The following is a 27,311-nucleotide window of genomic DNA, read 5'->3' as shown; positions in this document are numbered from 1 at the left end:
GGAAATGCAGTAGGCATGTATGATTAAAATCTTCAGACAATGCCAAAGTTTTAAGTCAATGATTTTAAGTCAATGCCGCTCCTCATTAACTTTTCATTAACCGGACAAACAAGTAATTGACACGCTGAGATTTCGGATGTTTTATTTCTGGCAGAGGCAGATAAAGGGACGTGAGCGAGAAAGAGGAGCACAAAAAGGGGGTATGTTTAATGTTGCAAATAAGACAGCCAATCCTGAATAAGAGAGAATTACTACAAAAGCGGATAGAAGCAAAGGAATACTGTCGCATTTTCAGCCCTTGGATTCTGTTCCAGAATTCAGCACTGCCTAGCAAAAGCCACGGCATTAGAGTAAATTATTAGATACTGCCCAACCTTCCACTTCGACGTCCTGAAGAAAAACTTCATCTAATCTGTTATGACACTCCGGAGCCATTCCTGAAGGGCAGGGCTAACGGGTTTTGAGAAAGAGAGGCCCACAAAGGGCAAGGCGAGCTCACAACGAAAACTCCAAGAGTTTCCCAAGCAGGGACTCAACACCAAGTCCTTTCTCCCGGTGCAGAAGGCAGAGCCGCCGCTCCCCACCGCCGCCCTGGGTAAAGGGGATCCTCCGCCTCGGAAGAGTAAGGAGGCTCCAAATCAGCCCCTCCCTCCCCGACCTGAGCCCACCGCCCTCTGCTTCAGAGATCGCACAGAGGACTGCACTGTCCAGCTTCGGCCCTCCGCCCCGCTCAAAACGAGACTAGCCATCACCCCTCTCCGACCTGTCACCGAGCGGTCCGAGCCGGCAGCGTGACGCCTCCATTCCAACAGCTCAGAAAGTAGCCAACTCGTCCGGACTCGCGACTCCGCTGCTAGGGTGGCAAGCCTGGAACGCTGCCGGGCCCCGCCCCCTGGCAACCGCACTCCGCACTGTCGCCACCGTCTATTGGCCCACAGACCAGCCGCTCCTCCATCATTGGTTCTTGCCGCCGCCCGGCGTTGCGGGAGGGTTTCCAAGGAGAGGTGGAACCGAGTTAGAGGAGCTTGGGCCGAGGCCTGGGTGACGCGCGAAAGCTGAATGTCTGGACCACAGCAGCCACAGAGGCTAGGGATGTTTCCCGCAGTGTTGTTGGCTCCCAGACGCTAGGAAGAGAGTCCGTCAGAAGATCCGCCCAGCCCCCACTAACCGCACAAACTGAGTGGCCTCCCTGCACTCAAAACGGTTTGTACAGAGACCACCCAGAGCGCTTCCTGAGTCTGTAATATTAATTAGGACTTACAGACGTCTGCTGGCTCCCTCACAGCCCGAGCCTTCCCTCACAACAGATCCTTCCTGGGACCCACAGTTGTGGCCTCTTCCAGCGGTTATTCCCAGTGAAGAGCATTTGCTCTCACACTGGAACCACACAGAACTCCTTTAGCCTCCCCGACTCCTGCCTAAGCTTTCATTCAGAGCATGCCTAGACCTGCTCTATAGACTCTTATAAATCTTTACCATTTACCTCTCTCTACTGCCCACGGACCATCTTCAGACATCCAAATACCTTAAGGAAATCCGCTATCTAAATCTGTACTCTCGTTTCCAATAAATCTTGTCCCCAACCATCACGTCCTTTCTCACCACCAACTTACATTGTAATACCTAAAAGAGTCCTGGCAAAAGTTATTGCACACTCAATTTATTTTATAGCATTCCAAGGTCAAAGTTGTTTCCACATTGGGTTTGAATTTCTTCTTCTTTTTTTAAAATCGCCATCCGGGGACAGTTTTCCATTGCTTTTAGAGAGGAAGAGAAACGTCAATGTGAAAGAGAAGCATGGATCAGTTGCCTCCCATAAGCACCTGGGCAGGGGATGGAACTTGCAACCTAGGCATGGGCCCTGGCCAGGAATCAAACCTGCCACCCTTCATCTACAGGTTGACGCTCCAACCGAGCCACACCAGGTAGGGCTGGTTTTGAAGTTCTAAGAGGCCTAGAACTTGACCCAAGCTAGGAGAGCAGAGCTTTACACTGGCTGGGTCAGCCTCCACTGTGTGACCCTGAACATGGTTCATTATCTGTGCTTCAAATCCCCATCTATAAAATAAACAGAATAATCCTTGCTTGTCTAGCTTGGCCTGAACCTGACAGAAGTAGATTCTTAAATCTAAGGGAATGGAGTTGAATGAGATGCTGTTTGTACTGGTGAAAGGACAACGGAGATATTTTGTTGACTGGGCAGTCCTACATTACAGTAAGTAGTATTCTCTGAAAGTTTCCACATTTATTTACATAAATTTTAAAGTTACTCCAAGAAATCATTTTGCCATCCTATTTAATTTTTACAGATTTCTTTGGTTGGAAAAAAACAAAACATAGCAAACCTAAGCAACTTACCCATGGCCCCTTTACCTCCTGGATTCTACTGTAGTCACTAAAACAGAGCTTGCTGCCTTTTCTTCCTCTTGCCTTTCAGCCAAAGAGCCAAAGTTGCACAGGTGGCAGTTCAACTATAAAGTCAGAGTTTGCTTTGCTTTTTTTCCATCCAACGAGTCATAGAGGGAGCTGCCACTGAGCCTGACAGAGTTGGCACTCAAAGATGCAGAATGAATTAGTTTGAATGAGGCGATTAAAGGATTAATGAGTAGTGGTTAAAGCAAACAATTAAGAAAGAACTATAGTGGAGGGGGCAATGTTACTGCATTAATGGCAAGAAGGGTTCCCTAAAAACTTTCTGCAACCATTTATTTACACACATCTTAAACAGTTACTACAGGATATTTAAAATTTTTAACAGTTCATACAAGAAAAATATGAAGTGAACTGTTTTTGACACTAAAAACTGTATTTTAAAAAGCAAATCTGGGAACTGAATTTCCTTATGACTCCAAGGCTCTGGCTAAAAGGCCTTTTTTCTATTGATGTTATTAGTGTTATTTTTACTTTGTTCTATTGATGTACTCTTCTGTGACCCAGAAAAGTGACTTTACCAAGTCTATGAAAACCAGCAATCAATTTCTTGAGATTACTGATATCTGAGAAATCCTGTCAGTTTTTCACAAGGAACTGGCTTTTGTTCAGCTTCCCTCTCTCCCTGAGGTAAGTAAACAGGTGCTGTCGTCTCCTCCACGTGACCTTTACACCATACTTCTCTTCAGGAGTGTCTTTAACCAGGACTGCCCCAGGCTCTGGGCTCACAGGGGTGCTGGTGTGACAGGAGCAGCCGGGCAGGCTGTTTTCCCTCTGATCTGGGAGAACAGGCACCTGCTTCACAGAAGATGACTCTGGGGTCTGGATATCAGGTGCAATGAACACATAAGGTAAGTTTTGAAGTGCATGTGCTGACAGTTCCTCACAGCTTTGAGGACTGAGCATTGGAACTAAGGCCCTTCTGGACACGTCCATTTCTGAATGATTGGGACACTTCTCGATTAAGGGGCTTCCAAGTGTGGTTGAATTGGAAGAAGGCTGTGGACTCTCAAATGTTAGATGTGGAAACTTGGAGGTGGTAGATTTTCGACTTGAATGTCTTAACTGGTCTTGATAATGACATTTCTGTCTCCTGTTGGATAGGAACCAGCTATCTGCTGTTGTATCAAACTGAGGTAATACCTAAGGATTAAAAAAAGAAAAGATAAGGTGAGAAGAGCCACATATCAAGTACAAACCTAAGGGAAGAAGCTATTGGCCAAAAAGTCTGTTCAGTTTTTTTCCATAAAATAAAAGACACAGTTTTCATTTTCACTGAAACTTTATTGATTTGGATATTTTGAGTATGTCAGCTCTCTTCCCCATGATATAACACTGATTGTTCTCAATTAATGTCTCGATTTGCCCACTACCAACTTCAACTGGTCTACCCAACCATGAAGCGTCATCCAGCGAGAAATCTCCAGCATGAAACTTTGCAAACCACTTTTGACATATTCGATCAGTCACAGTATCTTCTCCATACACTGCATCAATCTGTTTTTGTGTTTCAGTTGCATCTTTACCTTTCTTGAAATAATAAAGCATAATATGCTGAAAATGTTGCTTATTTTCTTCAATCTTCAATATTAAAAAGGCTACACAAAAATTTACCAATTTTGATAACTGTTTTTTAAAATGCACACTGATGTGACAGCTGTCACAATACAATCTAACAAAATTGTTTCAAATGAAGTTAGAGACAACTAAGTACTACTAGAGCCATCATATGCAAAAAAAACTAGACAAACTTTTTTAGTCAACCCAAAATATACAGTGACCAGACACAAGAATCCTAAATGGGACCCACTATTGTAAGGGATACAAAACAAAAATACCTTTCTAATGGGATATTAGTAGAAAGCAATATGAGCTTTGGGCAATCTATTCAATGACTCTGGCTTTCAGTTTCCTCCTATGTAACAAAGGGGACAATGCCTCTTTTTCTTTGTCACACCATACAGCTGCAACTTGTTTAACTATCTTTAAACTTTGAGGGCAGAGACAAGCAGTCTTACTTACCACTGATCCCAGCACCTAGCAGAAGGCCTGCACAAAGGCCCCCCTTTAAGAATGAAGGACTGATTACAAGAATAGGGAGATCATGGGTGGAAAGCAAGTGGCACAGGACCTGGCATATGATGAGTTCTCAGTAAATGTTTATTCCTCTTCTCATCCACAGGAGCTTAACATTTAAGTTTCTTCATAACGAAGAAGCAAGTATTATGGTTCTCCTCAGCAATCCTGAACAAATTATATTTATTAAGTACTCCTAAGAAGATTTAATGCTTTTGTCTGGTCCTTTTGCTATACTATTTCCCAGACATTTAGTGGCTATATTCTCTTTCCAGGGCTTTTAAGCTGTCAAAACATGACATATACTGTTTCTGTGGGATTTTTTCAAAGTTCATTCTATTAAACAGTACATAGAGTACTTAGCTAAATACCTCTTCCATGAAGCTCAGGAAACAATCTCATTTTTTTACTAGTTCTGCCATTTATCTGGCTTTCTCACCCAGCTACTGGATAGTGAAACTTTTATACTAAACCCTTTCAGATGAATGTGGGACGTGGGGGGCGAGACTCCAGTTCCAACCAACCCAAGTTGGACTTTTCTTACTTTTACAGTTTGAACTTAGAAAAGGAGATATACCGGAAGAGATGGCCGACAACAGACAGAAAGAGTATATTGCCTCCTTGTCCGTGCCCCCAAGAATCTTATTCTTTGGAGGTCCTGGTTCATGGGGCAGGAAAGTCAATGTTCTGAGTTGCTTAACAGAGTAATAGTCAAAGTAAGAATTCCATGGCCTACCCAGGAAGTGATGGTGTTGTGATCAATGGGCTTGCTGGGCACCTGTCTAGTGTGGGTGACGGGAAGCTGCGGCGATCCATACTGGTGTTTGGGGCCCTCCAGTGGCTGTTGGTGGAACTGCAGTTGGGCTTTCCGGGACGTTTGGCGGCGTTTTTTTCTGGGAGGCATCAATAGGCGAGTGAACAGCAGTTAGTAACCACATGGTGCTGTTTGTAGTCAGGTACCGGAAGAGGCTCCAATTCCAAGCCATACCTGCAGAGAAGAAACAAAAGCTCTTCTTCATACTCTGTCAGCCAGTTCCACTCTCAACTTACCACTCTACCAAAGGCTCTGGAGAGTGCACCTTCCTAAACTACACCGAGTTAAAACACAGTAGTTTACATTCAACAATTATTCAATGAACACTTTTTGAGCATGTGTTTGGAATTTAGTCTACAATATCATTTATTGAGTGCCAAGCCCTTGTAGGGACACAGAGGTCAGACTGTCTCTGTTTCGAAGAGCTGAGAGTCCAGCTGCGGAGAGACAATTACAATCATGGGACCAACGCTTCCACTCCAGGGGAAGCTTTCTAGAGGAGACACCTAACCGAGCTAGGAAGGGCAAGGGAAAGCCAAAAAGCAGGGAGGGCACTCCAGGCTAAGGAGCAGCACAAACAAAGCACAATGACATGAAGGAGCATATGAATTCAGGGAATCACAGACCACATGTAGCTGGACACAGGGTATGAAAAGATGAATTACAAAAATTGAGGCTGGACATGATGTCAGGGTTAGTTCAGAAAAAACATGTGTACCTGATATCAGTTTGGATTTCAGCCTAAGTAGTCAGTGAAGAATTTCAAACAAAATGATATGATCACACTTTTTTTTTTTAACTTTTCACCCCAGATAATTTTGACATACGCAAAAATAGACTAAGTAATATGAGTCTACCCATCACCCAGATCCAACAACAATCAACACACAGCCAATCCTAACCCATCCACACTCCCTACCTCTGTATTATTTGAAGAAAATATGATACTCCCAGTCATTATATCATTACCATTAACACAACATATATATATATATACATATTCCTTAATATTATCAAGTGTTCAGAAATGTTCAAATTTTCAATCATCTCATATATATCATAATTGGTTTTTGTTTGCTTTTTGTCTTTTGGACAGATCATCCTGGCAACAGTGTGAAAAGAGAAAACAAGTACCCCAGAAGTGGGAGGACCAGTTTTAGGAAGGGGTTGTGTAACCTAAGTGAAAAATGATGAGGCCGGAGCCTGGGCTGTCAGTGGAGATGGGAGGGTGGAGACAGAGGCAGGGACAACAGGACCCAGAAAGTAATAGAAAGTCTGAAAAAGTATTCACTGAATTCAGTAACCAGATCAACTTTAATAAGAGGTTCAATTCATCGTTGTGACAGTGGGACAGAAGTTTGAATGTGATAGGAAGAGAGGTAAATCGGAGGTGCAGCTGAGCATGCTAGACCTAGAAAGTCATACAACAGTGTGATTGCTTCCACTCTACCTTCATGATTCTTTCTTTCGGTCCCAATAACAGCAAAAATAGCATCCTCTGACTTATGTCACTAGGCAGTGCAGATACAGGTACGGAAAAAAGGAGAAAGTCTCTACACACAAGAAGCTAACATTTCTAGGGACAACACAGGGAATAAATATACCTGTTTGTTCATTTACTCATTCAACGTATATTTACTGAGCGCCTGCTCTGTGGAAGACACTGTTCCAGGTGCTACAAATATATACCAGAGAACAAAAATTAAATCCCTGCTCTATGGCACTTAAAGCTGACTGCTATTTTAGACAGGGTTGTCAGGGAAAGCCTATCTGAAACAGTGATATTTGAGCAAAGACCTGAGTGAAGAGAGGAGAACCAGTAAACAGTAGAAAGATGTGAGCAAAGAACAGTCCAGGCTGAGAGAATGGTAAGTGCAACAATCACAAGGTGGGGATATGTCTGACTCTCCAAGAAACAGCAACGTCAGCAGAGCTGCACTGGGGAGTGGCAGGGGACAAGGAGCAGTCCATGTGGCACCAGTCTTCATTGGCAAGGTTAAGGACTCTGTATTTAATTATTCCTAATGTGATAGGAAGCCACTGAAAGGTTCTGGACAGAAGAGTAACATAATCTGATTTACACTTTTAAAAGTTAACTTGAGCACTGTCCATGTGGCTCAATTGGTTGGAGCATTGTCCCATGCACCAAAAAGGTTGCAGGTTTGATTTCCAGTCAGGGCACATACATAAGCTGTGGGTTCGATCCCCAGTCCAGGCGCATACAGGAGGCAACCAATGACGCTTCTCTCTCACATCAATGTTTCCCTCTCCCTTCTCTCTCTCAAAAGCAATGAAAAAATGTCCTCAGGGGAGGATTTTAAAAAATTAAAATAAATATATTCTTGGGTGAGGATTAAAAAAAAAGTTTACTGGAGGTGCTTTGTGAGAAAAGGGGGGTTGCAGGGAGGGGTGAGAAAGGAAGCAGGAACCCAGTGAGAAGGCTGTACTGCAGGAGTCCAGTGGAGGTGACAGTGGTAGCAACGACTCCAGTGAGAAGTGTTGAAATTAACTAGCCTCAAGTGGACACTACGTTGAGCAACACTTCTACTGTTAATGTAGGAACTCGTTTTCCACAAAGATCACCTGAAAACTTTTCCACTCTCTTAAAACTTTAGAACTCTCCTCTCTCAACAAATGACCTATTTCCTACTGCATAAAAAATACAGGAGAGACATCAAAGTTAATACATTTTCCAGAAATCATGCAAATCTGCATATATCTGCATCCATCCTCTTTCTTCTGTAATTAGAGATCAAGTCCCTTTTGCTTTCTAAGGCCTTTCCCTCTAGCAGTGCTTTGGAGCCTTCCTCACGCACTACACCTTTTTTAGGCAATCATCTGCTCACATTTCAATAACCACCTAGAAGGAGACTTAAGTATTTATATATTCAGTTTAGAATTCTCCACACTCAGGACCCACATACCCTGCTGCCTATTTGACAGCAACTAGATGTCTCAAATGCACTTCAAACTTAACACATTTAAAATTGTGTTCATGATCATTTCCCCTGCACCCCCGCCACAAAAAGTGACTATCTCCCGGGGGAACTGTATCATTATTCATCCAGTTATGCATCCAGAAACCCTGACATTTCCCCTTCCCCTCTCCCATCAGACCCAACACCTCTTAAACATGTCTTCAATAAGGCCCCTTTTCCCGCTTTCTGTCTTTCTCCCCCTCTCTCCTCACCACCCTTCAGTTCTGACAATTCTGGCCTGGATAATTGCGATAATTGCCTAACTACTCTATCCTAATCTACTCTGGCACCCCCTGCAGAGACCTTTTAAAAATGCACATCGGGCTCAACCTTAGCACCATCTTAGAAACCTTCCTACCATTACAGCCAAGTAGAGGAAGAAGCGAATGAGCCAGCTGAAGCGCAAGAGGGAGCGGTCCAAGTAAATCGCTAGCTTGTGCACCTGTGGAAGCCACAGGAGCAGAAATAAGGGAGGCCAGAGGCCAGGGACACTGGTACAAAGTGTTGGACTGCAGGCCTGCTATTGACAACTTCTCAATGGATCTAGAAATTACACGTCGTCTGATAGCCCGAGACCACCTTTTGGAGACCCACCCTGCTCTTACAAAAACAGTCCCTTTTGGTCCTTTGTCCTCGACCTGTGACATTCTGGACTGGTTCTATTCTCAGTTGTTGATGAATGTAATGTGTGCAATAATCATCTCTTCTGTCTTAGCTGAAGAAAAAAAACCACTCGTCTGATCTTGACTCACTTATGCTTAAAATTTTTGAGTTTTGCGTAAGGACCAGCTCCTTAGTTAGACTAAGGTCCTGCTTCCTGTGGTTCCGGCTTCATCTCACACCAGATTCCACTCAGGTCTCAGTTCAAACTCCTCAGAGATTCTTCAGCCTCCTTACTCACCACACTCCCTCCTGCCACACAGCTTTCACACCTTAATCCCTTTGCTTTGAGGGTTTCCTTCCCTCTTTTTGCATAAAGATATCAGATCTTACCACGATTCAGTTCATCAGAAAGGGCTTTCCTGGCCTACCTAAGGGAAGATCTCCTTATTGTAGATACTCAAAGTTATCACTGACCTCTAATTTATCACTTCACAGCTATAACCCTCCACTAGCTTTTTTGATTCTTGGAAAACCTCTGTGCTGCCTCTTTCCTCCCATTGGACGGTGAAGTCAAAACCTCCTCTGCCATTGTATCCTAGCAGGGCCTGGCACCTACTAGTAGGTGCTCAATAAAACTTGTTCAGTAGGTTAACGAAGAACTTTAGTGTATACAAAAAATTGGCCTTGGTCGCGGGCGGAGGATGAGACAGATCAGTATTTGAAGATTTGGAGCTGAGGTAAGGTGTACAATTTTTAAAAAGCTGTTGGAAACTTTACTAAGATCATATGCTGCCCTCAGAGACTCTCAATCTGGTGGGGGGAACTAGACGATCTTCGGTTGTTGGTACATGGTATACAAGTCTCCCCAGTAAGGAAATCAACCAGGGTAGACATCGAAAATGTAGTAGGAAGATCCCCAGGGAGGCGAGGAGGAGGATCTCTGTAGTGATTAGGGAAGCGACAGCACCGCGCGAGGGACAGCAAGCCCAATGGGCTGCCCAGGCGCCGCCGTCACCCCAAGTCCCCGCTGACCCGCCCTCGCCTGCGCCCGGTCGGCGCCCTCCCAGCCTCCCACTGCAGCTCCCTACCCACGAGCCGGCGTATCCGCCTTACCCGCCGGGCGGCGTCGGGTCCGCTGATCCCCAGGCAGCGCCGCATTCGACCCCGGAACGCGGAGACAAGGGCCGGCGCCGATTGGCGACGCTCCCTCACGTGACAGCAACGCTCCGCCGGCGCCAATTTCAAACAGCGGAACAAACTGAAAGCTCCGGTGCCCGACCCCACCCCCGGCCGCTGGCCTGGGACCCCCTCCCCTCCCGGGATCCCCCGGGATTCCCCACCCCTCCCGCACCGCCGGGGACCCGGCGGACCTGGCGCGAGTCCCTGTCCGACACCCTGGCTCGGCCCCCAGGTTGGAGGAGCCCGGAGCCCGCCCTAGGAGCCACAGCCCAGCAACGACGGGGACTGCAGTGGGGAGGTGAGTGGGAGCCGAGGAATGGAGGCTGAGGCCGGGTCTTGGCGCAGGCAGGGAGCAAGGTCTCTCGGGTGCCGCGGTCAGGAGGTCTAGCAGCAGGGTGCGGGACAAGAGTGGAGGTTTGAGGCCACTCAGGAATTAGATCTGAGCGAGGGTGCAAATATTTCCTGCATCCAACCCCCTGGCCTGTCCTCATTTCTTTCTCAAAGCACCCCTTGGCTTTCCCTGGATGCTTGACCTCTGCACCCTGCCCGCAGCCTTGAGAGGGCTGGAGTGGCCTACTTTCCTAGGCAGACTGTGGCCTTGATGAAGACTGAGCTGACTCTACATTAAGTCAAAGACAGACCTGCGGGCACAGTCCTCTGCCTCCAGGTGCTCTCACCATTATACCACACTGCCTCCACTCCAGCATCTTAAAGGACCCTTCTGGTTTTTGAGAACCCTGGTCAGGATTGGGGTGGGTCAGAGGAATCACTCTAGAAGTCTCCTGGGCTAAAGTGTTGGCAATGATAGGAAGAGGCTGGCCAGAGATTAGAAGAGAGAATTAAGCCTTAGAAGATATCTTTGGGGAGTAGGGAGGGGATAATAGTATCTACTATTGATGAGGGAGAGAGGGAGGCTTGATGAATGGGAGATGGAAGGAAAACTGAGATTTGAAGGTAGAGGAAACCTAGATATAAAGGAAAGGAAGGCGTCAGAGTGGAGAGGGCCTGAGAACTTGAAGCAGATGGCAAATGTCGTGAGTGTGACAATCATTTTTAGGGTGATATCAGATGTCCTAAAAAAGAGACAACCTGTTCCTTTGTCAAAGTATCTATAAATAAGATTACACAATTTTACATAATGGTAGAGTATACTATATATCTACTAAAATCAACAAAGCACAGCCCTGGCTGGTGTGTCCCAGTGGACTGAGTGCTGGCCTGTGAAACCAAGGGTCTCCAGTTTGATTCCCAGTCAGGGCACATGCCTGGGTCGCAGGCCAGCTCCCCAGCTGGGGGCATGTGAGAGGCAGCCACACATTGATGTTTCTCTCCCCCTCTCTAAAAATAAATTTTAAAAATATTTTAAAAAAATCAACAAAGCACAAATTTTTAAAAAGATAAAACTATATTTTAACATTACACAACCACCTTAGCACATTGATGGCAACACACTGCAAGTATAACAGTCTGTGAAATGAATGGCACTCCCTTCTGTGATGCAGTGTACAATCTGCTCAACTTTACCTTGAAGTGAGAAGCTTCCCTTTTACCTGGGGTCTTGTGAATTGGGGATGGTTTCTTCAGTGGTGTGGCAATAGTGCAATGGTACAATCTGCCTTTCTCCCCTGATTCTACTGGCACTGATCCGTTTATTTGTAAACTAAGATGACATAAAATGTAAAGGCTCGATCCTAGAATGGATTATGGGATTAGGTTTTTGTCAGGGCTCCTAATTACCAAATGCCCTCCTATCCCAGCATCCCTGTGCCTACAGTTACTGCCAGTGATCTGTATTTTAGTAGGTGATACTAGACATTCCTACATTTTTGTAAGTACCACTTGTTTCTATAGCCAAACATACTTAAGCTTCCAGAAGACCTTTGTCTGTGATGACCTATGTTCAACCCAATCCTACTTTTCCCATTTGAGTTGCTTCTGTTTGCTCCAGTTTCAGCTTTCTTTTGTCAGTGGAACTTATCTATTGTCAGAGGTCTTTACAAAGGCTTAGGGAGCATTCACTTGGGCCCACTCCTGGTCATAGGAAGAGGAACACACCTCTCTAATAGAACTCCTCATCCTAACATTTCTCTTTCTGCTGTTCCTTGCACTTTCCAGGGTCCATGCTTGTGATTCTCAATGGAGAGTGAAAGCACAGATTCATAATGAAAACCAGCCCCCGTCGGCCACTGATTCTCAAAAGACGGAGGCTGCCCCTTCCTGTTCAAAATGGCCCAAGTGAAACATTGGAGGAGGAGCCTAAGAGGCCCCCTGCCCAACAAGAGCCTGGCCAAGCGCAGGCCTCCAAGGAGATGGCACAGTCCACCTCTTGCAAGTTTCCAGCTGGGATAAAGATTATTAACCACCCCACCATGCCCAACACCCAAGTGGTGGTGATCCCCAACAACGCCAATATCCAAAGCATCATCACAGCATTGACCGCCAAAGGAAAAGAGAGTGGCAGCAATGGGCCCAATAAATTCATCCTCATCAGCTGTGGGGGAGCCCCCACTCACCCTCCAGGACCCCAGCCTCAAGCCCAAACCAGTGGTGACCATAAGAGGACAGAAGTGATCACCGAGACCCTGGGACCAAAACCTGCCTCTACAGATATGAATCTTCCTAGACCACCAGGAGCCCTTCTCGGGCAGAGATGGGAGAACTGTGGTATGTGGTCTGCAAGGCAAAGGGTTGAGGAACTTAGCCTTTCCCCTTTGGTGGCAAGGACTTTGGTGGCAAGGTAGCCATTGTAGCCGTGTTGATGCCTACAATAGACAGGCATGTATCCTGAACCAGGGGAAAGTCATTCTGAAACCTTGACCCAGATCCTTTGGGCACTGTCCAAAGGTTTGTAATTATTATTTAGGGCTCCTAATTGCCTTCTTTATATTGGAAAAAGCTTTCTTTATTGTTTCTGTTTATCCTTCTCATCGACTGTATAAAGAAGTAGGGATCTTTCTCCATCTTAATAAAAGAGAACACTGAAGCATGAGGAGGAAAAATGGTTTTCTCTGTGCAGATACTCAAGACTCTTTTATAAGGTTGTTTTAACTGATCTCTAAGGCTGTGTGGCCCAGATTGAAATGTACCTTAAACTATGCCCCTGAATTTCTCCCGAAATCCACAGTGGCATGGAGTACCTGAGGGCCACAGCATGTATTCCCTTGTCCCTAAGGATAGAGCTCTTGGTGAGGTGGTTCCCTAAGCACCAATTTCAGTGGGCCTGTGGGGCATCAGCCCAAGCAGCTAAGTGACATCTGGATTATTTCCCCTCTAGCTGGCGGTGAGGCAGCAAGCTGTACTCTTAATAACAGCTTGACCAACATCCAGTGGCTTGGAAAGATGAGTTCCGATGGACTGGGCCCCTGCAACATCAAGCAAGAGATGGAGGGAAAGGAGAATCTGCACTTGGAGCAGAGTCAGGACAAGGTGAACTGTTCTGTCACTCACTAGGGAAATCAGAGACCATAGGGGGAACTTCTAAGAAGGGAAATGGATCAAGTGGCCTGTGCAGCAGAATTTGCAAGTGCTGCTATTAGCACTCAATTAACGCAATTCTGTATGACTTTTGAGCTACATTTCTGCTGGGGATCTTTCTCCTCCATCTGTGAAATTTGCTTGAGGGCAGATTCCTCTGGCTCCCTCTGTTCCATTACCACTGAGTTTAGTACTCCACCCTTACTAGGTATTCAGGAAATGATGAAGAGCTCTTAGTTTGGAAAGTCACTTAAACTTTAAAGGAGCAACCCAACAATATGAAAGGAATACAGCGTTTCTAACCAGATAGTTTTCTTAGAAGTTATACTAATAGAAAATAAAGTGAGTTAGATGTGAATTTTAAATTTTTCCCCAGCAATCAAAATTGATTTGACCCAATTATGTGGCCTGAGGTTGTTTTTCACAGTTGCTGCACACCTAGATTCTGTTGTATATTTCTTTTAATCATTCATTCCACAGACTTTAAAAGTGAATATTTACATGGATATGCACATACATAAAAATTGAGCTGTTCACTTAAAACTTGTGTACTTTATAAAGTTATTATATACAAATATATAAATATAATAAAATTTATAGACAACGAATATACAAACTTATAAATATAAGAAAGCTCAATATTTTATTTATTTTTAAAGCTTAATATTTTAAAATGTGAATAAATATTCACATTAATATTTTATTTTTATTTTTAAAAATAGTTTATTTATTTATTTTTTGACAAGAGGGGAAGGGAGGGAGAAAGAGAGGGAGAGAAACATCAATGTTTGGTTGCCTCTCGCATGCCCCATACCAGGGAACCTGGCCCACAACCCAGGCATGTGGCCTGACTGGGAATTGAACCTGCGACCCTTTGATTTTCAGGCCAGCACTCAATCCACTAAGCCACACCAGCCAGGGCTTAACATTAGTATTTTAATAATGTGAATCATACTTGCCTAAGATGGAGTCAAATGTGTCATCTGCAGACATTTTTCTCTCCTGTGCTCAGAAATATTTCTCTCACACAAACATTGAAAGAAGATGGGTTTACTCACATCACATCAGGAGAAAGGATTGGACTAAGACCTTGGCCCCCAAGGTGTGAAAAATGGGTGTGGTTTTTGTGTGAAATCAATGTTTTAAGAATCATAACATACGCCCAAACTTTTCTGAGAGGTTTCAACTACCTCTTTGGATAATATCTTCAACAAAATGAATGAAGACAGAAAATTGGGACTGGACCGGACCATCTCTAAGATGCTTCCTAATTCTAAACTTTTATTCCATGGAATATTGGTCTCAGATGAGTTTGTTTCTAGTGTGATTTTTATGGGATAAGAGGTTTCTCTAGGGAATGTTCTTCAAGGGGGGCTGGAGGAGGTCTTGCGAACTCTTTCTGTCATTCCCTTTCTCCTCCCCTCGGGTTTCTCACAACCCTCAGGTTGAGGAGCCCCCAGGAGCACCGACACCCTGGCAGGACTCTGTGTCTGAGCGGCCCCCGTACTCTTACATGGCCATGATACAGTTCGCCATCAACAGCACCGAAAGGAAGCGCATGACCTTGAAAGATATCTACACTTGGATCGAGGACCACTTCCCCTATTTTAAGCACATGGCCAAACCAGGCTGGAAGGTACTGTGTTCCATAACCACCCAGGTTTAAGTCACTCTATTCCGACAGTTGGTCTTCACAGAGGTGCAGCACTTGGTGTCTGGTGTGAGCGAGTGCTGAATGCAAAGGGTGCTGGAACTATAGACAGTTGTATCTTGTGGGTTAGGACTTGATCCTGCTGAGTCCCGCAAAATCGTCAATGAGAAAGCTGCGGCCACTTCATCTGTCACTACCTAAGGTTTACTGTGACTCTTCAATGTAGTGCCAAGCCCACTTTTGTGCTACATTGAACAGCAGCTGGAGTGACTAAGTAGCTTTACGAAAAGATCTTTTAAAAACAGTGCTGCCTTTGAGCCTCTAATGTCACCTAATATTTCTAGAAGGCAGGGGGTTTTCTCTTCATCCTATACATGGGAACACAGAGATGCCCGGGAGTCCCTGTGGCTCTCACTACAATGTCAGAGCCACAGCTCAAGTCCTCTGACAGATACTCAGCTTCCAGCCAAATGTTTTTTGTTTTGTTCTCCCCACAGCAGAACCTTTAAATTCATCCCCTTACCTCAACTAAATTTCCTAGTTTCTTAATTTCTTTACTCATCTATCTTGCTATTGATTATTGTTTCACAGTCTCACTCCTCTTTCCAAGCCATTGACAGCTATCCAGGTCTTTTCTGTAACCACCACCTAAGAAATGGCATTGGCCTTTATCCCTGTAGGACAGAGAGGTTTATGGCTGAGGTGGATGGCTCTACAACTTGGAGGCCAAGGACAGAGTGGGACACTTGACGAAGCCTGTACTGGCTACAGTGGATGAGATCTGAGGCTGGTTTCCCCTTAGGAAACTTCAACGGTGATATTTCTGAATCTAAAGTAGTTGATAACTGGTTGTCTCTTCTTTCAGAATTCCATTCGCCATAACCTTTCTCTCCATGACATGTTTGTTCGAGAGACATCTGCCAATGGCAAGGTCTCCTTTTGGACCATTCACCCTAGTGCCAATCGCTACTTGACCTTGGATCAGGTGTTTAAGGTGAGTGTCCTGATTTCATCTAAATGGGGCCAGAGTTGGAGGTTGCAAATCCACCTCAGAAGGAAACAATTGGTCCTTGTGATGATCTGAACTGATCCAGGGAGAGTTAGAAGCCAGCCAGCCCATGGGTGATTTGCATAAAACTCACTTAATTGAGTACAGCTGACAAACACCAGACAACACACTGCAATGCTAGACCAGGCCATGGAGAGGACCACTTGGATCCAAATGAGAGGACTACCTGGGGCAGTGTTTCCCTAGCTGCCCTGTGGATGAGGACTGCCTGGGATGCTTGTTAAAATACAACTTCTCAAGCCCCTGTCATAGGGTTTCTGATTTAGTGGGTCTGGGATGGGCCCAGAATTACGTATTTTTAACAAGCATCTCAGGTGATTATTATGAAATCTAAGAAAACTTGTGTTTTTAAGGGGAAAAAAAACAAAACCCTTCTTTAGGCTGGAGACCAGAAACTGAGCCAGCAGAACAACTCTTCAGAAGCAATTGTTTTAGGATTTCAGAGTGCCCATAACTATTCTGCTGGGAGGGACAGTTGTCCAGCATGGTTCTCAGCATCAGGCAGGAATAGATGTTTTTCCCAATGTGGTCAGATTGATTGGCCATGCTGGTTGTAACTTCATCTCATTTCTCTCCCACAATGCCTGACCGCCACAGCCACTGGACCCAGGGTCTCCACAATCGCCCGAGCACTTGGAATCAGTAAGAGTCTTTCCCTCTGGCTCGGGGCTTGGCCTTGTTTTCCTTTTGCTGCTCAGCATGGCTTTAGTGGACAGGGACAAGACTCTCAGCAGGGGAAGGGAGCCTGTGGCCATGTGACTGCTGATCCTAAATGCAGAGCGCCCCGAACTTCTGGGAGTGAGGAAATTTGTGACTGCCACCTCATCCCCCCAGAAGAGGGCTCGTGTCCACTTCTCCTCCCCCTCACACAGCATAATAAAGGTATGCTCAGCAGAGTGGGCATGGCAAGAGGACATGCCACGAGTTTGGTGTGAGCGGCATCCACAGCGCATGGCATAGGCCTAGCAGGAAGCAGTGTTTCCTTTCATTTTTGCCCTGGCTTTTCGTTGCCACTCATAGAGCTACGTGCTTCAGCATTCCCTGGGGGTGGTGAGGACACATGGATGAGGTGCTGGGACCTGCCACAGTACATCTGCGTGCTGTCCACCTTTCCCACTAACCAGGCTTCGGTGGCAGTGCTCGCCTGCATCCTCCCAGAGCGGCTTTGGTTTCTGGGCTGTCAGGGAGCTCAGTGCATGGTACCAGAGCAGCCAGTGGGTTCTCCCGCCTTCTTCCCCACCTTATTAATCCAGGTTTCTTTCTCTTCCTATCTGCCACACACAGCAGCAGAAACGACACAATCCTGAGCTCCGCCGGAATGTGACCATCAAAACTGAACTCCCACTGGGCGCACGTTAGTATGGGAGAGTGGGCCTCAGGCCTAATCCTTGTTCTGGGGGCATAACTTTAGGGGATCAGACTCCAGGATTCTATACCTAGCTCAAAGGGATCTGAATCCAGAGGAGAGCACAGCTCCTGGGACTGAGAAGGGATGTGTCCCTGGACCCCTACCCCTTATCTCTCCTATTTCCTTCTAGGGCGAAAGATGAAGCCATTGCTACCCCGGGTCAGCTCCTACCTGGTACCCATTCAGTTCCCAGTGAACCAGCCACTGGTGTTACAGCCCTCGGTAAAGGTGCCATTGCCCCTAGCAGCTTCACTCATGAGCTCAGAGCTTGCCCGCCACAGCAAGCGGGTCCGTATTGCCCCCAAGGTGAGTGGCTTCTGTTTTCTCTTGAGGATTAAGTGCATTGAGCCTATGTCTTGCAACTGCACTCTACTAAGTTGTCCTTGAGAAGCTCATAAATCTAGCTGGGTAGATAAGGCATAAAACAAAAAGAAAATATAATACCATTATAAAAGCTATAAAGGAATCTGGATTACATACCAATGAGTTTATAAGAATTCAGACAAGGTCACTATGATAGATGGGCTGGGATGGATCAGGAAGAGTTTTCAAAGGAAATGGGTCTTACAAGCAAGTGGATTTGGGTAAACAGACAAGAGGGGAGAGAGTATGGAGGCAGGAAATGCCAGTTTGTACCCAGTAATAGTGGAGTGAACTCGTCAGTCCAGCTCAGGGTTTCTCAGCCTTGGTACTATTTATGTTTAGGGCTGGATAATTCTTTGCTTGGGGTGAAAGTGCTGTTCTGTGCACTGAATGATGTTTATCAACATCCCTTGTCTCTCCTCAATAGATGCTAGGAGCACCTCCCCACCAACCCATGGGAAAATTAAATTAAAATGTCTCCAGACATTGCCAAAGGCCCCCAGGGGGAGGGGTTGCCCCAGTCAATAAGCATCACTGGTCTAGTTTGAGAGAAAGGTGAAGAAGGTAAGTTAAAACCGTACTTTGATGGGCTACCAAATCTGGACCTAACCTTCTAGAGAAGTTGTTATGAGCAAGAGCTGACCTGTAAAAAATGTACGGAAAAGGCTCCACCCCCTTCACTGAAATAGAAACAGAATGGTCTCTGGAGTTTAGAGACTTGGGTTTGCTGTTTTTTTTTTTTTAATATTCATAAAATTATACATACTACCACATATAATTGTATTTTTGTGCATTAATGTGGTTGTAGCACGTATATTGTTTTTGTTTTCGTTAAGTCCTTTCCCCCCTTTTCTTATATTTGCTTCCCCTCCACTTCCCTTCCCCCAACTTCACCTACATTACCCTGCTCCTCAAGATAACCCATGTCGGCACTTTACTACGCTGTCTTACATATTTTATCCATACTTAGTGTAACAGACATACATCCATAGCCAGAGCCATCTTATCTATACACGCATAACACACAGAACATTGAAAATGGGATTACATTACAGATGCTTTCCTGCCTCATAGAAATTCTTCCAAGTCACTGGGCATAGCTCCACCTGATTGCTTTTTAATGGTCACGTAGTATTCCATGGTGTGGCTGCGCCGTAATTTTTCCAACCATTCCACTTTTATGGCATGTTTTGTTTCTAATTTTTTTATCCCTATGAACAACATTGCAATAAATATCTTTGCAAGTATTTTCTTACTAGTGCTTTTATTTTCTACTGGATAAAGTCCCAGGCATGAGATTGCTAAGTAAAGAGGTATTTTAAATTTTACTAAATATTACTAGATTGCTTTCCAGAAAATCTGTGATAACTCACATTTCCACCAGCAATATATGACAAGACCAGTGTCTTTGCTAGCAATTGGTATTATTAATCTTTTCAATATTTGCCCATCTAATGTGCATAAAATTATTTCATATTTCTTTGCTTATTAAGTGTGAGCACCTTCTTTTTATGTTTGGTTACTTGGAATTGTTCGCTGTGAGATGCTTGTTCTTGGACATTGCCTATTTTTCATAGGGCTTTGTTAATGATTTGTGAAAGTTGTTATTAAAATGTTAACCTTTGTCTTTTATGTTGGAGATTTTTTTTTAACTTCTATTGTTTGTTTCTTAACTTGGTTTGTAGTTTTTCTTGCCACAGTAAGATTTTAAAATTTTATATAGTCAAATACATCTCTCTTTTCTCTTACAGCTTCTGGGTTTCCAGTCTTGGTTAAGAAGGTCACCCCTACCCTCAGATTGTACATGTAGTCTCCTAGATTCTCTTTCAGGATTTGTATGGTTTTAATTTTTTCTTTTGTCTTTGTATGTGGTGTAAAATAGGCACCCAATTGTATTCTTCTCAGATAGGTACTTATGCCAGCACCACATTAGATGCTGTCCAATCTGTCTTTTCCCCTGTAATTGAACTACCATCTTCATCGTTTATTCTCGTATATAATAGTTTTTATGACTTTAAAAAGAGGATTGGTGGTAGCATGCCACTTATTTTGGTCATCATCTTGTGTCCTGCCTGGTGACTGTGTTGAATCTCAAGGCTTCGAGAGCTCCCTTTCACCTTGTCCCTGTTTCCCTTTCAGGTGCTGCTAGCTGATGAGGGGATAGCCCCTCTGCCTACTGCAGGGCCAGTAAAAGAGGAAAAGCTCCTGCTTGGAGAAGGGCTGTCTCCTCTGCTTCCAGTTCAGTCCATCAAGGAGGAGGAAATCCAACCCGGAGAGGATACGCCACACTTAGGGAGGCCCATGAAGGTGGAGAGCCCGCCCCTGATAGAGTGGCCCTCACCATGCCCATCTGTCAAAGAGGACCTGTCTCAATCCTGGGATGACTCATCCCACTCTCCCACTCCAAGGCCCAAGAAGTCCTACAGTGGGCTCAGGTCCCCAGCCCAGTGTGTCTCTGAAATGCTTGTGATTAAACGAAGGGAGAGGAGGGAGATGAGCCGGTCTCGGAGGAAGCAGCACCTACTGCCTCCCTGTGTGGATGAGCCCGAGCTGCTCTTCTCAGAGGCCCCCGGGACTTCAAGACAAGCCACAGGGCTCGCTCTCCCCTCAGAGTCCTCTGTGCCTGCCTCCCAGTTTGGCTACTCCCAGGAGGAGGGTGGACCTTTTAAGACACCCATTAAGGAAACTCTGCCCATCTCCTCCACCCCAAGCAAATCTGTCCTCCCCTTGACCCCCGAATCCTGGAGGCTTACACCCCCAGCCAAAGTCGAGGGGCTAGATTTCAGCCCAGTACGAACCCCCCAGGGTGCCTTTGGCCCACTACCCGATTCCCTGGGGCTAACGGATCTCAGTACCACCCCACTGAAAAGTATCCCCCTCTTTGACTCACCCCGAGAACTCCTCAATTCTGAACCCTTTGACCTCAACTCTGGCCCCTTCAGCAGCTGTTCCCCCTCAGATATGGAAGTTCCCAAGCCAGGCTCCCCCGAGCCACAGGTTGCCAGCCTTTCAGCCAACCGCTCCCTGACAGAGGGCCTAGTTCTGGACACAATGAATGACAGCCTGAGCAAGATTCTGCTGGACATCAGCTTCCCTGGCTTGGAGGAGGACCCGCTGGGCCCTGACAACATCAACTGGGCTCAATTCATTCCTGAGCTGCGGTAGAGACCTGACCTTACCCTTGCTGCTCAAGCTGTCCACTCTTCTGGGCACTCATGTGGCTGGGCCATCCACAGCCTCTGAGTAAGGACAGCAAGCAGGGACCATCCGTCCGCGCCTCTAGCCCCTGGTTATGCCAAGGCAGACATCACGCTCCAGCTGCCACTCGGCCCTCTGCAAGCATCGAGGCCCTGGTGACTGGACTCTGTGCCACCCTATGCTCCCCTAGGGAAAATGATTCCTCACTCTTCCTGTGAGAGTGGAAGGGTAGGCATAGCAGAAACAAGGGTGAAAAAACATTAGGAACTCCCAAAACTATTTGTATTCTGCACCCAGCAGTCTCATCTTCCCTGCTCCTTGCAGGGTGCCCTTGTAAATAGTACATGTCCCCCAAACTATCCTCTAATTTTAAATGCAAGCTTATTTCCTTAGATCATTATCTACAGACTACCAGGAGGTGGGTAGGATGACAGAAGTTTCAGTTTGCCTCTGTTCCTTGCTTTTAGTTCCTAGAGAAGGGGAGACCTGCAGTGCACGGTTTCCTCCACGTCCAAGGTACCTGCCTCGAGTCCTTTACTGTAGGCACACAGACAGCAGATCTGCTTGCCAGCGCCCCTCTTATTGCCCCTCCCATCTCCCCAGCTTTCCAAGTCAGCTTTCCTGCAAGTAGAAGTCCTGGTAAAAACGTCCCTTGTGATACATCAAGAGTTGAATTCAGGGTGGGGGAAGGATGCATCTGAAGCAGAGTGTGCAGGCCCTGCTGTGCGCCCATGTGACATTTCTCTGATACTGTCCCTAATAATGCCAGAGAGACTAGCACTGATGGGGACTTGGCCTGAGACCTGAGAAGGCTAAAAAGGCCCTGATCTGCCTGGCTTCTTTAGCATGCACTGTAGCTTTGCAAAGAGCCACCCGAGGCCCCAGCTGACCACATGCATGTGAGCCAGCTCAAGAACACTACTGTAACTACTATTCAATAAAATCCAGGGTAGAAACGTCGGTCTCTGGTGTGTTGGTGTCTGGTCCCAACTGCATAAAGATGGATTGGAAAAGAATGTGGGTGATGATGAAGATGGTAGAGCAAGGCCTGAAGCTAACATGAAGCACTTGAGTGCAAAGGGCTTTAGTGTGGATCACCTCCCACGTCCTGCACAGGCACGTAGCTTCCTAGCACAGAAATCCACAGCTTTCCCATTACTGTTCTCGCAGTCAGTCCCCAAAAAGGGAAAGGAGGACATGCGGGCAGACCTCCCAGAATATTAAGAAAGCATGGGTCCAGTTACAGGTACCTCATGACCACCTCTACTCCCACCCCAAGTCCTGAAAGCCTGCCCTGCTTTTCTCCCCAGGCCTCCCTAAGCAAGTCCCTCCCCAGAAGAGCTCCCATTACCATCTTCTGAAGTCAGAACTTGTCTCTTCCCCAGCTGTCTCACCTGAGACAGCCAGGGCCCAAGGGCTTAATGAGCCCTCCTCCCTGTATCACTATCCAGGAAACATCACCATAGCAACCCCAACAGCAAACAATGCTGCCAGTAAGGTCTTCCCTACAAAGCTGCCTCTCCTGGCAATCAGGCCCAGAAGCACAATGGCCTATAGGCCAGGAAGATCAGCCAGAGGGCAGGGTAATCCATCCCATGTCAGAGAACCTTTCCTGCAGGTAGGAGGTAAGGCCCCATCTCTGAGGCCTACCTTTTTGTACCCCCACTGGGCTAGTGACTCTCCCCCTGGTCAGGGAGGGCATGCTTTCTACAGGACAGTAGATCTTCTAGCCTGTGAACTCTGCTGTCGTCCTCTCTCAATCCTATGGTACTGTGAACACAGCTCAGAACAGAGGAGAGGAGATGCCTGGTTATTACATCTCCTGGACCAACCCACTGGGTGGTCACATAGAAATGATTTAGCAGGCTGGCCCCAAGAAACAGGTGAGTTTTGGGAACAAGAAAAGTCCTAGGAGTGGATGGGAGGGAGAGGCATTTTCGAACAGCACAGTTCATGATTGGTGCAGACAGATGACCAAGGTCCCCAGCTCCGCTGCTCACTCACTCAGCACTTTGGGTGACTTATTTACTGTGTCTTGCTGTTTGCATCTTTGAGATGAGGACCATACATAACAATACCTGCTCATAGGGTGTGGAAATTAAATGAGATGTGGGTATGTATTTAGCACAGTGCCTACATATTTGCTACTGTTTATTTCATGGGGGCTGGGGCACAGAAAAGGTAAGGGACCAACAGTCTAGACGCTTTCTATGCTTGCTTGTATTTTAATGAGAAGCACAATCCACCAATGACAGCAAAACGAGTAATGGGAGGAGTCCAGGTAGAAAAGCACCCAGGCTCTATCCTTTGGAGAAAGATTTCCCTTCAACACTTGGCTTGGTATGAGGCATTTTTTCCTCAGGATTTCCTCAGGCCTGACGTGCCCTGTTAGGAGCATAAGTTCCTCCGCCGGGATGTGGGGGCGCCAAATGAAGAGGATGGGTGAAGAGTGGGAAAATTCAAGTTGAGGGTAGCGGGTGGGAGATCAAAACCCAAATCTGGTAGATGGAAAGAGAACAAAAGCCGAAAGATCCATGAGAATACTATGGAGCCATGGTAACTACTGCTGGGCAGGGCAGGAGCAGAGGCCTGACTCCCTGCCAGGCTGTCAGTGTCCTGAACAGCCCTGGGTCTGGAGGAGGCGGGCAGCTTGTTTCCTCTGGGGCTGCCCCTGGGAAGGAGAGGCAGAGTGCCCCCAGGCTCCCTTTGTCTCTCTCCAGATGGTCCGGGCAAGTGAGACTCTCCCAACCTACCACACATGGGTGCAGCATGAGTTTCTCCTCCCTGATGAGCCCTGGGAGTTGCCTGGCTTCACGCCGCAAGCCTACCACCGGCTGGCCCAGAAGCTGCCACCCTGCACAGACATGAAGTCCAAGGTGCGCCACCGACTAATCCACCCTTGGAAGAATGAAACTGAGCACACCTGGGGCTTTCACACGTGGCTTGATGTGGGACACTTGCCCGCCACCTTTCCCACCAGGCCTGACAGGCCCTATGATAGCAATGTCTGGCGCTGGCTGACCGACTCCAGGGCCCACCGCCGGCTCCCAGCAGAGCCCTGCATCCCCCCTCCCTCCTGGATGGGTCAAAACAGCCTTCTAACTTTCATCAGCTGTAATCCTATCTTCGTGGACACGAAAAGGAAGAACCAGGTGATTCTCAGGACAGTGAAGGAACTAAGAGAGGTGGAGAAACTCAAGCTGAGGAGTGAAGCAAGGGCACCTCCACTGGACACCAAGGGCAACATCCTGCCGCCAAAGGACTTTAAGAAGTAAGAGGCGCTCCTTCCTCAGGGAGCTCACACACTACCTGTCTGCAGGTGACCCCTTCCTCTCTGATTACTGTTTCTGATATCTGACTGGTACTCTAACCTTCCCACCTCTGGTCATCTGAAAACTAAACTCTGGAAGGAAGGGATGGAGGCAAGGAAAGGACAGCCAGGGAAGGGGCTCAATTATTTAACTAAAAATTAGGAAATACAACTATGTTCTTAACACCTGCTATAGACCCTGGGGGTACAGAGAAAGTCATTCAATCCCTGCCCTTGAGGAGCTTACAAAAGGCAGACACCTACATACATGCAAGGAAAGACAGCTGTCAATGCAAGCTCGCACATGCTAAGAGCTAGGTGTGAGGCAAAGGGAGGGTGGTGTAAGGCTGTCAGTCATTAGTGTGAAGAGCTGAGAGCTGGAGTCAGAGGCTTGGATTGCTTAGCTTTTCTGACTCAGTTCCATTGTTGATAAAATGGGGATGGTAAATACCATGCCGTCCTTAATAGGTGAAGATAAAATGGGTTAATGAATGTACAGAAGCACTAAACAAAAAATAGACGTTATAACAGAAATTCAGAAGAGGAAGGGAGGGATTGTTGTGGGCTAGAGCATCCCCCTCTGGAAGGCTTCATGGGTGGGAAGCCTTCAGAAAGCAGAAAGGAGGGCTTACTGCAGTGAACAGGGACAGGAATGCAAAAGCGAAAGGAACCATTGGAGAACCCTGCAGCTTCCACCCTAACCCCTCTATTCCTCCACTCCCCATCCCCACCACCCTAACCATGGTAGGAACTGACTGGGCGTGAGTGCCAGGAAAGGGAGAGATGAATAAGGATAGAATGTCTCAAATTCTGATCCCAAGGGCATTAAGAGAAGCATTGAGGGGTTGGGGAGTAGGCTATGGAGATTTGTAAACTTAAAAAAATGCCAATGATTGGTGATTTTGAGAGAAGATTATTCAGGACCTTGGACTTCTCTCTACTGTCCCTGCAGTGAAGATTACTGATGGCTAATGCGTATCAATACCAGGCAGACAAATGACAGGGCCAGATGTTCTGTCGTCCCTTTTAAACAGCTCTGCGAGGGGTTAAAATAAGTTGTTAAAGTGGCTCTAGATCCATGAGAGAGCACATTCTGGGCACGAGAATCCCAAAGGATTTCAGACAAGGTCTGAGCCTCAAGGTACTTATGATCTTGGTGGGAAATAGAACATTTACATACAAACCCAGTCATTCTTAACTCTGGTAGTGCCTGACAATCATCTCGGCCTCTGTAGAGAAATGTCGAGGTTGGAGCCCCTCCTGGGAGACTCTAATTTACTTGGCCTGGGGCAGCCTGGGCATGGTATTTTTTAAAAGCTCCTGAGGATGATTCTGATGTGCAGCCAGGCCCGAGAACCTCTGATGTAACTGAAGACAGCAAACAGGGCCCATCTTTTGAACCAGGTGCAAAGCATGTTAAGCCACAGGAAATTTGCCACTATTCAACTACAGTTTTTACAAAGCCAATTTCCCACTGTCGGCTCTAACACTGCACCTGTAGAAGATGGAGCCATCGGACCAGGTGTCAGAAGGCAGCAGGGCAGAGCAGGAAGTGCTCTTGGGTAGCAGCGTCATGTTAACCAGTGATGAGGGGAGCATGTGTGCTGCGTCCACTCTGCCTCCCAGGGGCCCTGTGTCAGTGGTGGAGATGGGACTCGAAGAGTAGTTAGAATCTGGATAATGATATTACCTACGATATGGCAAAAGGATGAAAGATTGACCAGCCAGACACGATTATTCCAGCCTAATGCAAAATACACACAGGGTACAGGCCATTTGGAATAGATCAACGTCCATTTAGGAGATAGAAGAGATTCCCTACAGCCTGATTGGTCATAGCTTATGGAGAGCTACCTCCCGCTCTCCCATCTCACCCCTTCTACCATGCCTGATCTCTCCTTTGACCTCCTGTTCTCTTCACACCCTTGCCCCCCAACAGGTACCAACACATCTCAGCTGGTGGAAGGTTTGAACCCCTCGGCCTCCAGCTCCTACCCAACCCACTTCCCAATGATTTTGCCAGGAGCTGGCCCTGCCCAAACCCTGTGCCTCATTACCAGGAAAAGGCGCTAAAGCTGGCCTTGCTGCCAAGGGCACCCCTGACACAGGACCTCGTGAGGAATTACCAAACCCTGATAGAGGACCGCATTGCCTTGCCCCTCCACTATCTCTCCAAGGCACAGCCCAGCAAAGCTTTTTTGAGGAAGAGAAAAAGAAGATCTGGACACACCTAGAAAACCCTCCAAATGGATGGGGACCATGCCGGGCTCACAGACCCCTAGGCTCCAATGTTCTCAACCAATGCTCCTTAAGCAAGAAGACTTTGAGGTGGCTGAAGGACTCTGGCTTCTGAGGAACAGAGCCTCTCCACCAATACCCCCAACTTCAAGCCATCTTTGTAGTCCAGATTCTTGAGATGCTATTGAAACTCTAAATTGTATGTCTTCCTTGGAGGACTCTCTCATACCAAGTGGGAGGAATAGGGGTGGGGAGTGGGGAGAGCAGAGTGGGGATCCCATTCCTAGGGACAGAACAAGGAGTGGGCAGGAAGGAGGTGTGTGGTGGGGGAGGGTTGGGGGGAAGAGGCACTCTAAGAAGTGTGGGTAAGAAGTTACCTCCACTCCCATAGCCCACTGGAACAAGACTGGGATTGGCCAGAGTACAGGAAGCTTATTAGGCAAAAATAACTTCAATTCCATCCCTCCATGGACAATTTGATGTCTGGACAAAGACTGGAAGCAACTCTGTTGGGTTGCAG

At 46.6% G+C, this 27,311-nt stretch overlaps 4 protein-coding genes across 9 annotated transcripts in view; 2 read left to right on the top strand and 2 right to left on the bottom strand.

The window, feature by feature from the left end:
- The window catches only part of TULP3 (TUB like protein 3), a 74,551-nt gene extending 73,674 nt beyond the window's left edge, over positions 1-877 (bottom strand). Inside the window, exon 1 of one of the 2 annotated variants that reach the window (XM_024568454.4) lies at positions 764-877. In XM_024568454.4, the coding sequence (XP_024424222.2) occupies positions 764-804 (41 nt within the window). In that variant the 5' untranslated portion in view covers positions 805-877. The remainder of the gene's footprint in view (positions 1-763) is intronic. The other variant, XM_053920911.2, reaches the window with a different exon arrangement.
- Positions 878-1,649: 772 nt separating this feature from the next.
- RHNO1 (RAD9-HUS1-RAD1 interacting nuclear orphan 1) lies at positions 1,650-10,113 on the bottom strand. 3 transcript variants are annotated; one of them, XR_006654698.2, is made up of 4 exons: positions 10,015-10,113; positions 5,243-5,494; positions 2,359-3,573; positions 1,650-1,757 (listed from the first exon to the last, which is right to left on the bottom strand). XR_006654698.2 is itself a non-coding variant. In XM_024557301.3 (3 exons), exons 2-3 carry the CDS (start codon positions 5,408-5,410, stop codon positions 3,010-3,012), a joined length of 732 nt encoding a protein of 243 aa, XP_024413069.2. In that variant the 5' UTR covers positions 5,411-5,494; positions 10,015-10,113; the 3' UTR covers positions 1,780-3,009. The 3 variants fall into 3 exon arrangements, 2 of the variants coding, with proteins under 2 accessions (XP_024413069.2, XP_053777944.1); XM_024557301.3 differs by lacking the exon at positions 1,650-1,757 and having other exon boundaries at positions 1,780-3,573; XM_053921969.1 differs by lacking the exon at positions 1,650-1,757 and having other exon boundaries at positions 1,780-3,573; positions 5,285-5,494.
- A 62-nt stretch (positions 10,114-10,175) lies between these two features.
- Positions 10,176-22,195, top strand: FOXM1 (forkhead box M1). 3 transcript variants are annotated; one of them, XM_053921597.2, is made up of 10 exons: positions 10,176-10,378; positions 12,196-12,744; positions 13,355-13,506; positions 14,999-15,190; positions 16,071-16,199; positions 16,872-16,916; positions 17,559-17,628; positions 17,813-17,988; positions 19,797-19,880; positions 20,185-22,195. In XM_053921597.2, the coding sequence occupies exons 2-10, from the start codon at positions 12,243-12,245 to the stop codon at positions 21,208-21,210; spliced, it is 2,376 nt and encodes a 791-aa protein (XP_053777572.1). In that variant the 5' UTR covers positions 10,176-10,378; positions 12,196-12,242; the 3' UTR covers positions 21,211-22,195. The 3 variants fall into 3 exon arrangements, with proteins under 3 accessions (XP_053777572.1, XP_045055330.2, XP_024412783.2); XM_045199395.2 differs by lacking the exon at positions 19,797-19,880 and having other exon boundaries at positions 17,562-17,628; XM_024557015.3 differs by lacking the exon at positions 19,797-19,880.
- Positions 22,196-22,778: 583 nt separating this feature from the next.
- On the top strand, positions 22,779-27,000 carry TEX52 (testis expressed 52). The gene is made up of 3 exons (XM_024564993.3): positions 22,779-22,861; positions 23,964-24,514; positions 26,493-27,000. The coding sequence occupies exons 1-3, from the start codon at positions 22,790-22,792 to the stop codon at positions 26,785-26,787; spliced, it is 918 nt and encodes a 305-aa protein (XP_024420761.3). The 5' UTR covers positions 22,779-22,789; the 3' UTR covers positions 26,788-27,000.
- The last annotated feature ends 311 nt before the right edge of the window (positions 27,001-27,311 follow it).

Source organism: Desmodus rotundus, chromosome 3, assembly GCF_022682495.2.
Source record: "Desmodus rotundus isolate HL8 chromosome 3, HLdesRot8A.1, whole genome shotgun sequence".
NCBI lineage: Eukaryota > Metazoa > Chordata > Mammalia > Chiroptera > Phyllostomidae > Desmodus > Desmodus rotundus.
Note: the sequence above shows the minus strand (reverse complement) of the source record. Positions and strands in the feature narration are given on the sequence as shown.

What these genes read in the sequence shown, in the direction of transcription:
- RHNO1 (XM_024557301.3), bottom strand. Translation starts at nt 5,410, where the DNA reads ATGCCTCCCAGAAAAAAACGCCGCCAAACGTCCCGGAAAGCCCAACTG. An exon ending in ACAACACCATCACTTCCTGG is followed by an intron (nt 3,574 to 5,242) that starts GTAGGCCATGGA and finishes TTTAATCCTTAG; the next exon opens with GTATTACCTCAGTTTGATAC.
- FOXM1 (XM_053921597.2), top strand. Translation starts at nt 12,243, where the DNA reads ATGAAAACCAGCCCCCGTCGGCCACTGATTCTCAAAAGACGGAGGCTG. An exon ending in TGGCCAAACCAGGCTGGAAG is followed by an intron (nt 15,191 to 16,070) that starts GTACTGTGTTCC and finishes CTCTTCTTTCAG; the next exon opens with AATTCCATTCGCCATAACCT. An exon ending in CCTTGGATCAGGTGTTTAAG is followed by an intron (nt 16,200 to 16,871) that starts GTGAGTGTCCTG and finishes TGACCGCCACAG; the next exon opens with CCACTGGACCCAGGGTCTCC.
- TEX52 (XM_024564993.3), top strand. Translation starts at nt 22,790, where the DNA reads ATGGCCTATAGGCCAGGAAGATCAGCCAGAGGGCAGGGTAATCCATCC. An exon ending in TCAGAGAACCTTTCCTGCAG is followed by an intron (nt 22,862 to 23,963) that starts GTAGGAGGTAAG and finishes GTCTCTCTCCAG; the next exon opens with ATGGTCCGGGCAAGTGAGAC. An exon ending in CCGCCAAAGGACTTTAAGAA is followed by an intron (nt 24,515 to 26,492) that starts GTAAGAGGCGCT and finishes GCCCCCCAACAG; the next exon opens with GTACCAACACATCTCAGCTG.